Source organism: Lissotriton vulgaris, unplaced genomic scaffold, assembly GCF_964263255.1.
Source record: "Lissotriton vulgaris unplaced genomic scaffold, aLisVul1.2 SCAFFOLD_638, whole genome shotgun sequence".
Classification (NCBI taxonomy): Eukaryota; Metazoa; Chordata; class Amphibia; order Caudata; family Salamandridae; genus Lissotriton; species Lissotriton vulgaris.
In genome coordinates, this window is record NW_028249064.1 from 23,868 (window position 1) to 35,817 (window position 11,950).

General features: G+C 42.7%; 1 protein-coding gene across 1 annotated transcript in view; it reads left to right on the plus strand.

Annotated features, from left to right (window-relative positions):
• The window catches only part of LOC147663708 (ATPase GET3), a 32,721-nt gene extending 22,889 nt beyond the window's left edge, over positions 1–9,832 (plus strand). The window contains exon 5 of the mRNA XM_086950247.1: positions 8,283–9,832. Within this exon, the coding sequence (XP_086806373.1) occupies positions 8,283–8,414 (132 nt within the window). The 3' untranslated portion in view covers positions 8,415–9,832. The remainder of the gene's footprint in view (positions 1–8,282) is intronic.
• Positions 9,833–11,950: the final 2,118 nt, after the last annotated feature.

The following is an 11,950-nucleotide window of genomic DNA, read 5'->3' on the forward strand; positions in this document are numbered from 1 at the left end:
ATTTTTTGACTGAGGTATTTATTTCAGTTCTTTACTTTTTGGATGTATATCTTTTTACATTGTCAAACAATTACTTTGGATTATTTTAATTTGCTAACACCTTACACCTCGAAACATTGACTATTTCTGACCACGGTACAATGCCTAAACACTAGGCATCCCTGGCCCCTAAATACCCCTCACCATGCCTAACAGTGGAGGCTGGTTGTGAAAGCTCACTGGCCACTCCTGGTGCCTTTTTACCCTTTCACCCAGCTCTCTAAGGTTAATTACAGCTGGCATAGGGTTCAAGAGAGGGAGATAGGGAGGGAGGGGGAAGGTAGATAAAGTGATCAATGAGGGAGAGGAGAGACTGACCGGGAGAATGGATTGATAGGAAGAGAGGTTGCTTGAGAAGATGAAGGGTACAGGCTTGGTTTGAGCATTTTTGCCCGGGCTACTTTTGGTTCCTCAACCCTGAAAGGTCTTTCAACCGCTAAACACCACCCATCCCTGAACCCTAAAACATTCACTACTCCCTACACTCCAGCTATTTCTGAACCCTAAAAACGCCCTTCTGCATGTAATCTCTACCCATCCATGAATGCTTAAAACCTGTCACTACCCATCCCTGACCCCTAAAATCTCCTCACCATCCCTAAGCTCGCCCACCACTGAACCCTATAAACCCTTCACCACTCCTAAACTCTACCCATTACTGACCCTAAAAAAACCTCACTAGCCCTACACACAACCCATCCCTGAACCCTATAAGCTCCTCACTCTAACCTCTCCATATCTGTGAACTCAAAAAACCCTATGCCGTTAAAATCCACCCATTCCTCCTGATCCCTAAAATACTCAACATCCCTAAATGCCACCCATCTCTGTCCCTTAAAAACCTTAATCACTCTTAAACATCACCAATCTCTGAACCCCAAAAACCTTCACTACCCCTAAACTCCACTCAAATGTTGCACTTAAATTATCTTTAGCATTTTTCCTTTAATTTTTGATTCATTTGGGTTTCAATAAAACTGTCGTCTTAAAATGTGGGTTTCCAGGATTCAGAATTCCTCATTGTGGTTTTTCAGTTTTTGTTTTTCCGTTAATACACATGCATCATAATTCCACCTTCATCCCCAGCGCATCCAACCCATCTTGGCGTCAACCCTGAACGTTGTCACAGGGAAAACATACCTTAACCCAGTGAGGGTAATGCATTCCAAAGGTTGCTGCCTGTTTTTCAGAGTAGATGTTCTCTTACTGTAAGAAAGGTAATAAGGTTATTGGAAATGACTGCTTAGTGCCACACACCAAGCATCACATGCGTCCACCACAACAATACTTTGTGAGACCATGTTCACAAGTGGAGGTTCACTAGGAGCATCTTGTGTTGGTCAAGTCCAGAACTGAGTGGAATCTTCTCTGGTGGACACAGAAAAACATTTACTCAGTAGACTTTTTCACAAACCACTTCTACAGTTGGCCATTACCACAGACACCTCGTTCACAGGGTAGCAGGGTTACCTTAACCACATGACTACTTAGGCCTCCTGGACTCCACCACATCAGGGGTGACATATTAAATACCTGTAGCTCTTGACCATCTGTCCAGTGCTCAGAGCTTTCTTCAAGCTTACTTGAGGCAAAATACAACATGGTGTCATCAACAACAGGAACATAACCTTACCATCCGGTTAATTTCCCTTTCAAACTGAAATGCCCCTTAAAGTAGCCAATCAACTCAATAGGTTTACCCCATAAGAGAAAGGTTTAACATTCGGTTTGAACAACTCAACTTTGTCTATACAGTATTTTTCAAAACATCACATCCGATATTAATGTCAAATGCGCACCTGAATCTATCATCATTTGAACATCATCATCATTCACCCAAACTACATCAGTAGGATGCTCATCGTCTCCACTCACTCCATTGACAGTCTCAGAAACTTGCAACAAGAAAGGTTCATTCACCACATTTACTTAATTTGGTTTTCCTTTATCCATATCTGCAGTTTTAAAGCTCGATCCACTCTTGCAAAACTTCGCATAATAACCTCCCCCCCCCCCTCCCCAACACACAAATAACTCATTCACACCTGAGAGCAGAGCAATCATTGCTGTTGGCCCAATGCCCCACATTACCAGTTATAAAACACGCTCCTTTGTTTTTTGCAAGTATCTATTTTAGGATACCACAACTGGTTTGGAATGAACAGCATTTACCACTTGCGGCTTGGTTTTTGTAGTAGAATTTTAAATAATTCCACAACACATGCCTGGGAATGTTCAATTTGTTTTGCCACTAGCACCACCTCACTGAGTTTAGGATCTCCTTTCAACCACAGATCTTCCCTGACTTTGTCATTCGCACACATCAACACAAATTGGTCTCTTATTTGCTCATCTGTAATCCCTACTGTTAAAGCCTTCATACAGTGCCTCGAGAGCCTTATCTCCCAGAATGCCCCAGTTTGGGACTTAAATGTGGTTCTCATACGACTATTGGGTCCCCCTTTAACCACTACATTACTGTGACTTTGTTCTGCGCTTTGAGGGCCATCACCTCTTTACAACAGACAGTGGGTTACAGGCATTGGCCATAGAGGAATCCTTTATCCATGTTCATAAGCATAGGCTAGTCCTTATAACTAACCCCAAATTCCTACTTAAGGCGGTCTCTACATTAATGTCAATAAAACTATTGAACTGCTCACCTTCTTCCTGCACCCAGACTCTGTAGCTTAGAGGGCATTACACATTAGATTGCAAGAGGCCACTTGTATGATATTGACAAAACAATGTCTATCTGCAAAAAACTTTTTTGGGCCTTGGAAGGCCTCACATTGGACACCCCATGTCAAAAGCTTGTATTGGCGAGTGGCTTGCCAATGATAATCACACCTGGTATGCCAAAGCCAAGGGCACACTGCCTGTGCCCACAAAAGCTCATGCCACACATAAGAAAAGCACCACTATGGCCTTTTTGGGAATCCTCCCTTTAGCAGACCTCTATAAAGCTGCCACTTGGTCAACCCCAAAAACTACTGTGTGGACATTTAAGTCTACAAGTAGGCTTTAGTTAGGCATACTACATTGAGAACGTTGTTCCAAACATCTGCATCATCTGCTCACTAGCTACTGCCTTGGGGAGAAACTACTTTATAATATGTGCAGAGCATGTGTCTCAACAGCCACACTTGCTACAAATGGAAAATATTACTGTGTAAAATGTAGTGCTGTAGACTCGAAAGAGCCCACCCTCCACCTCAGAAGCCATCTAGGATCATATATGTTTCTCCTTTCAACTTCATCAGGTTCTGCAAAGCACAGTTCACACTGTCTTTGTCACTGCACTTCAATCACCCTACTCAGCTGCTGAGAGGAAAACAATGTGGAGTCTTGGTCCTGGTGCATTGTTGACCAAGGGTGGAGGCACAGCAGGGCTTATAATGTGAAAAGAACGTAGAAGAAACCAAGTTGCACATGTCCTGACACAACACTAGATTGCAGGAGTATACATGTGTGTATATCTATCTATCTTTATTATGAAGAGCATGTGAATATACAGTACTACAAGCACGGTTACAGGGGAAATTATTGTATATCTCTTGTAGTACTGATCTGGCCCTTTCCCTATTGCTGAGAAACTCACATCTGTAAAGCACAAGAAGTGTGTGTATTTACAGACAAGGTGACTGAAACTGCTTGGCAGTTATCAGTTGGGGAGTGAGGACGCACAATCAAGCCAAAGAGCCTGGTACATTCACAGACAGGACATATCAGTGCAATAGCATACGTAGGAAGCCAATGGGGGAAGAACACAGAAAATTGCCTAGGCCTTCCTTCATTGATGACCTTTCTGTGCACAAACCCTTTTCCTGTACCCCGAGCACCCAGTATTGTCCCGCAAGTTGCACTAATCTCAAGGCAGGAAGTGAAAGAAGCTATTGTGAATGACCTTGCCCATTCTTCTAAGGATGCTCAGTAGTTTTACTTGTTCTATGGGAAAAGTGATGCTCAGATCATATTGGTGCACTGCTGAGAGGCTCAGTTTTAATGACTATGATGGTGCAGAAAGAGCCTTACTCCACCACTAAGCCTCCAAGTTGAAAGTTACAGCGCTGGGGCTACTGGGTTCCAAAGGACCACATAGGATGATGCTGTTTTGTGCACCCAAAGCTGATGCAGTGAAAGGCATAGATATCACACACTGGTAAAGTTCATGACTATCACCAAGTTGGGGCTATCTTACACTGTGTAACAGCTTCCAAAACCAGGCAGCAATAACCCTTAACCGCAGTCACACTGGCACCTTCAACCTTGAGGAGACCCAGTCCAGCTTGACTGGGAGCTAGGTTATTGTGTGTTTTAACTTCAGCTTTCTTCTTTCTGAGTTTCTGTATTTTCATAGTTTTAATGCTGTGATATTATTTTGATGTGCCAGTTTGACCATGTTGGACTGCTTATGTCAAGACTTATTCTTGACCTTAATATCAATGGAAGAACTGAGAGCCCCAGCCGAAACCCCTGTATGCTATTGCATAATCCAACCTATTTATTTCCCCCCACTCCGTTTCGTGCCCTTTCAAAACATGCTTATTTTTACCTACATTATGCCATCACTTTGCAAACAGTGATGTTTTGGGTTACACTATTGTGTAAAATTTAGATTTTTCACAGCCTGCTGGGCAGAAAATCTGGATTTTATTAAGGACACGGAGGCTAATATTATGCAAATCTCCTTTATTACCACAGCTCAGTAGCAACAATGAAGAATATAGAGCTTCAATGAACATTCTGAGTAAGAATGAAGTGCCTTAGAAACCATCTCTCATCCTTCTTTGTTCAAAAACTGCGAAGAAAGATCAACGTGAGATAAACTTGAGGATCCAAAACTTTAAGATCCAAAATTCCATAGTTAAAGTCCAGAATCAGGTTATTCTGAAAGAAAAAAGGTAAACATCGTAAATTCATACAAATGGGAGGGTATGAAGAAAGAGGTGGGATAATATTAGCCTCCGTGTCCTTAATAAAATCCAGATTTTCTGCCCAGCAGGCTGTGAAAAATCTAAATTTTATGGCATGACACGGAGGCCATATTATGCAAGTTTAAAGTGCATTAAGAACATTATCAATCACATTAGGTATTGGTTTGAAATAACATGCTCTAAACATAATATCATTTGACCAATCTGCAGCCCTAAGGATGCCTTGTAAACCTCCTCCTAAGCAGAAAGCTTTAGAGGCTGAAGCACCTCTTAAAGAATGAGCATGAAAAATAGAAATATCAACGCCACTTTTATGCATGACATTCTTAACCCACCTGGCTAAAGTTGGGGAAGAGACTCCCTTATGAGGAGATCTATAAGAAATCAGTAGTTGTGATTCATTCATTCTAAGATGTTTAGTTCTTTTTTCATACTCCTTTAAACATTTGACCACACAGAGTCTATCATTCGCAGGGAAAATGGGATAGAAAATTGAAGAAGACATGGTCTTTGTTCTTTTCTTAAGGAAGAAACAAACTCCTTCTGGTTGAAAAGCCCTACTTGAAATGTCTAAAGGCTTAACGTCAGAAGTTCTACGAAAAGACACCAGACACAATAAGACAGTAATTTTAAAAGAGATGCGTTTAAGAGATAGAGAAGAGTTATCTCCCAATGACGCTAAAGTCCTCAGAACAAGAGTGACGTCCCACAGCGTGGTAAATTTAGGGCCAGGAGGGTTTATAACTCTCATGCTTCTCATTATCTTTTTAGTAAGAAGATTTTGTCCAACTGATGTTCCGTTAATTAAAGAATGACCGGCTGAAATTGCGGACCTATAAACGTTAACAGTTCTGTAAGAAAGACCCGAAGTAAAAAGATCCGAAAGATAGTTGATAACATTGACTAGATCAGTTGAAACGGGATTGTAACATCGTTGAAAGCACCAGCGAACCCATTTGTTCCATGCCAGTCTATAAGCTTTCCTTGTTCCGGATGCCCAAGACTCTGAAATGAGTCTGAAAGCATTTGACGAAAGTCCAGGGACATTCCACTGTCTCCTGAAATCTTCCATGCCGTCAGAATTAGAAGGCCCCGCTCTACAAGGGGATGTGTGTGACCTTCTGGATCTAGAAGGATTTCCGTGAAGGAAGGAATTAAAATTAGAAAATCTATGCTCATTTCCAGGATGATAGGAAACCATGCTTGGGATCTCCAGAGAGGGGCTATCACGACCATGCTCTGTTTTTAACTTCGAGCGTGAAGAAGAAGACGAGGGAGCATTGAAAAAGGGGGAAAAGCATAAGGTGCTAGGTTTGTCCAGTCTTGTAGGAAGGCATCTACTTTCGTGGCTTGAGGATCCGGCCTCCAACTGAAGAATTGTTTCAGATGGGTGTTTATACGGTCTGCAAATAGATCTGTTTTGAACGGACCCCATCTCGACTGGATGGACAGAAATACATGGTCTATTTCAGGATCTGAAACATCCTCGGTATCCATATTAATAGGGGGCTCTGGGCCTTAATTTTGCCCACATGGGGTGCCCAAGGCACCATTCTTATCACCACCACAAGGGCGTGAAGGGGCGGAGGTGGCCGTATGTTTTTTTGAGTCTTTACGATCTAAACCTCCTATTGCCCTTTTTTTGGGAGCCTTAGTTGCTCCTGACTGAGTACCACTCGTAGAGGGAAGGGGGGAATGTAAGGCCTCAAGCCTTTTATTAATATTATCGTCAATTGAGTCGAGGACCTTTTCAAAGGCCTTATTGACCAGCTTTTCTAATTGACCCTCGATATTAGAGATGGGCTCCGACATGCTTACCCTGAGAGTAGTATCGATTGTGGTGGAATGAAAGTTAAATATCAGGTAGATCGGTAATAGGATCTGTTGTAGTAAAAAACGCTGTTGATTCTTGGAAAGGCACGTTCTGTGTGGGGACAAACTGTCATTTAATCGAGACAGTAAGCTAATCCAACGTTTTAAAATGGGTGTCTAATAGAAAAGAATAGGAATTGCCCAATGTCCTAAAATGGCCGTCACGCACGCTTCACGCGTGCGTCTGCCGTTGCTAAGGGCAACTTCTCTAATCCGGCCCCTCTCGAGTAACGTTAGCGAGGGGGCCGGAAGATCAGTGAAAAATGTAGGACGGTTGCGATTTCGTTCAAGATGCCTGCGAGCGGAGACGGAGAAGTGCCTGCGAGTGGAAGGAGAGTTGGGGGAATCACGGAGGTGAGCTTGCCTAACTCCGATCTTCGTGCGGAGTGCGGCGCGCGCATGTATTTAAACGATAACAGGGGTTAAAAAGCGGCAACAAAGGTTGAAACCGGTCCGAAATAGAACCGGAAGGGGGCATAGTGAAGGGTGAAGAAAGAGAGATTACCAGGAGAGATAAAGCGTAATAGACATAGATATTCAAGCTTATATCAAAAGCATAAATTCAAAACATATAAGAATTAGTAGAACATGCAGCAGAGTTAATAGGGAGATATTTCCAATGTAGTAGTACCCATTATAAGGTAAATATATATAATTTAAAAAAAAGGGGGGAAAAATATTAAGCAAGTCATAGGATAAGGAAGAGTTACTTATCTTTCTGAGCAGCAGCAACAAAGAAGGATGAGAGATGGTTTCTAAGGAACTTTATTCTTACTCAGAATGTTCATTGAAGCTCTATATTCTTCATTGTTGCTACTGAGGAGTGGTAATAAAGGAGATTTGCATAATATGGCCTCCGTGTCATGCCATAAAATCAAGCCTTTTCTCTCTCTTGCGAACTTCTGGTACACTGTTCGGAATCTCATATCACAAAAAGGCAGTCAATGGATTACTGACTGGTTTCCCAGATTCCTCATTAACACCAACCAAAGCACTTTTTCACACAGCAGTTCAACTACACTCACCAACCAATGAAAGTTGGTGCTTATCTCCTCTGCCTTGAAAGAACTGCTCCAGCTGTATCTCCCTGCCAAAATCCACTTAAAAATAGATCTGTGATCTCCAAGCCACTCAAGAGAACGGGGACTACCTTATCTCTAAAGTTTAAACTTTATGAATCTGGTGGTGTGTGCTCTACGGAAACACCTGCCCAGACATTCTCATAGTAGATGTGCGGGAGGGGAAAGACATGCGAGGATTGGTGGTATGCTGGTGGCTGTGAACAGAAAAAAAGTATTACCCAAACGGTGCTTACCTTCTGGTGATGACATCTAGTTGACAAAATTGAGAGATTGTTGTGATTGGAGGGGGTGTTGGGAAGATGCTGTCTTTGCTGCCACTCACATCTTGTCCTCTCTGATTTCTCCCCCATAGATGGAGGATCTCTACGAAGACTTTCACATCGTGAAGCTGCCCCTTCTTCCCCACGAGGTTCGGGGTGCAGAAAAGGTGAACACGTTCTCCAGCCTCCTTCTGGAGCCGTACCAACCACCGTCTGGAAAATAGAGGGACCAGAAAGGGGCAGACCATCTTTCTGCAAGGGTGGGGGTGGGAGGACCTCAGTATTCACTGTCCCAATGCATGATGATCTGCCCAGGAGCAAAGGGATGTCTTCGTTTTGTGTAGACATTGGGCACATTCTTCTAGAAATGTGGGGGTGAGAGCTTCCTTTTAAGGTCAAATATGTTGTGTTGGATTAAATTAAAGGGCAAGACTGTCCAGCTAAACCACCAAGGTGTTGTTGCCTCACCTATGAAGGAGCTCTGGGCAGATCATTGTCGGTTCCCAAAGTCATTTCCCCCTTATCTGACTGTGGGCTGAGACGTGTTTGGGTAATTTCTCAACAGAACGGTACCAATGAAAGGGGCAATCTGGTTTGGGCAAATCCCACTACATGAGGGACAGGCAGTTATGTCCCTGTCCTACTGCCATTCGATAAACCTCCTAACCACCGTAAAAGCCTGTCCTCTCCTGCCTTCTGTCTAAAACCTTCTGTTGATTTTGTGATGATGAAGAAGGGGATGCAGTGCCTGGATTATGTTATGAAGTTAGAGTATTTATTTGGGATGGGGGCAAGGGTGTCCGAGCTGGAGTACATGTTTTTTTTTTTTTTATCGCTCCATTTTTTCAACGCCAGTGGAGATGGTGCTTTTTTTGTTTCTTTTTTTCCCCATCAAGATCATATCTCTGGCGCTGAGGAGGAATTTTCATGTCTTGGTTAAGAGGTGCATTGTACAGTGCTGTAGATACATTCTCATACTCCCCTTCCTGGAATCCTGGCCAGATACAGAAAAATCACGTTTTTTTTTGTGGCTGAGTATGATATAGATTTAAAAATAAATAACCTTGAAAATCTAACACAACAGTATCCTGGGGTGTTGACAGGAGTTTTTCTAAAGTTCTTCGATGCCTGTGGGTCAGCGCTGATAAAGTTGCAGTGCTCCTTGCACAGTTGTTGAGGGTCTAGTTTCTATATGTTCCATAGAAATACCTGTTCAACAAACGAGTACTTTGCAAAACTATTACCAGCTTGGAGCAAAGGTGACTGCTTATCAGTTCAAGTGTTGTTATTTGTGTTAATACTCTGCCAAAGGCTTGAATTTGTCCCTCTGATGTTGGTGCAAGGTTCTACCGCTGAACCAAGGAAAGCCATGCCTCATCTCTTTGTCCGGTCAAACTCACCCTCATAAGTCTTGAAAGCTGCTTAATATTTTACCTTCAGAACGTGGATGGCTATTCGAGAAGTGCATGGGAAGGGTCACTTAAAGCAGGGATTTGGTGAGAGCTTGGGAGGGGCCTTAAGAGAGCTGGTGGGACGGGGTTTGGTATAAAAATACAGGAAGATGTTGTTTCATACTGTAATTTGGGTCTGAAAACCTAGTTGAAAAAAAAAACACTTTGTAAAATTTGTCATGCTTGTAAAACTTGATCTTTGTGTGTGTCTTTCTGCTGGGGATGTGGGAGAAAGAATTGGTGGTAGGGGTTTGAAGAACAGCAATCGAAAGGGGTGTCCTGTTGAGATGGGGATTTGGTCACTTAGCGCATGAAAGATCTGTTATCAGTTATTGGGTGAAACACACCTTAAGCGGCCATCTTGTTCCAACCTACCAGGTTTGCGTTTACCATACATTGATCTCTGTCACCCCTGAAAAAAAGATGGGTGCCTGAACTGCAACCTCAGATCATCGGTGTGTGGATGGATACTTCTGTGTTCCCAACACAAACAACCTGAGAGTTGGGTAAATGCTGCATTAATTGTTTTAACAAAGTTACAGCACACCGCCATAGAAGCAACATCACAGCAAACAATCTACAAAAGTAACACAATGTCACACCTGATGGCGATGACATGTTGCACGAGTAGGAGTGGCACACTAGCAGCTGATGGACAGGCTATGGTAGGGTGCTAAACATTGAGACCTGATCCAATCAGGCCGCAAGAAAAAAACAGGCTTTGCAAAGCTAGTATTGGCTTAGACGATGCTCGTTTTTCTTTGTAATGGGTATTGTAAAATTTGATTTGCAAAAAGTGTTACGAAAATTGTCCCATGTGTGCACACATGCTCAAGCACAGGCAGTAATCTTTGATTTTTCTTCAAGTAAAACGATCGTCATTCATGCTTGTGTCTGTAGCATGCATCAGTGGCTATATTCAGATTTTTTAAAATTTCTAAATAATTATGTGCATGCTTATGAAGAGGTGCTTTTACCTCAGTTGCAGTGCGAGGGAGCTGCTGTGCCCTTGTCAGTAAAAAATAAAACGGGCATTGGCTAAAAATTAAAAAGCATTCCTTTCCACAGCAGTCCTTGATGTTGAAGGGGACTACTTTGTTTTGCGGATATGCACATTGCGCAAGGGATGAATGTGGTCGTTCACGATTATGGTGGCTAGTCAATGAAGTTGGCAGACCCATTGCCCAGGCTGTCTACTATAATGAGCAGAAGAAAAATATTGACTGGGACAACAGACCAATAAGTGAAGACGACTGCCTGAAATCCATATAAGTATATATGCATTATTTACATTCAGAAGATCTTGGCTAAAGCCAGACTACAAATTAACTGATCTGAAAATCACTTAAGATGAGGCCAACTCATTGGCACTTAATTGGCCATTTGCGGTGCCTTTTAATCCTCATCACATGGCTGGAGACTCCACCACTTGATTGGTGAGTTAGACCTGCCAATCATGTGTCTGCACATGAGGTCCCTTCAAAGGACAGTAGCGAGAAGGAATTTCTTAGTTAGAGGGAAATAAGGTAGCTTTTGGACATCAACACATCTGCCTCGAAGACCAGATCCCAATTTTGGACATGTCTGGGCATTCTGGTTGGTGGATAAGAATGGACAGTACTTGGATGAAGTCATCCGGTCACTTTCGTTTCTTGTATAGTGATCTAGGACATTTGGCAATTATCTGTTATACTTTAGAGACCTCCTACAACTTACACCAGTGTCACTGCGAATGCGAATAAATAGAAGGGACCATTCATACAAGCCTCTGGGTAGATAAGCCGCTGTTTTGGTTACACTGGGCCGCACCTATGACTCTGTAAAGCCAGACATGCAGTCCTGAGCAAGAGATTGCTTTGTGTGTACTAATATATGCCCCCAATGACTTCATTTGCCTTCTGCCTACCTTGGGAAAGGCAGATATGTTGGAAGCATCTTTACTTTGATTAGTCTCTCATAAGGTCTCAGAGTTTACAAGCTCCCCGAAGTATCCGAGGGCATGCTAGACTGCCACCCCTCACCTTTCAAAAGAGTCCATAAAGCTATAAGGGTTTTCCTTTTGTGTACAGGAAAGTTATTGATGTATCTACGATGGTTTAGTCGGTGCCCAAAGACACTTTACATCAAGCACAAAAGTTGTTGAGAGCATTAGCTCTCAGAGCGTCAAAGTTGGAAGAGTTTTCAGAGAATGAAATGCTGTCCTCCTCGAAATTCCCATAATACATTGGTCTGGCTGAAGGAACATGTATTAAGTGGTATGACGTAGTAAATAAGTGTAGTAAGTGTATGCAAATTGCTCTGCTTTACCT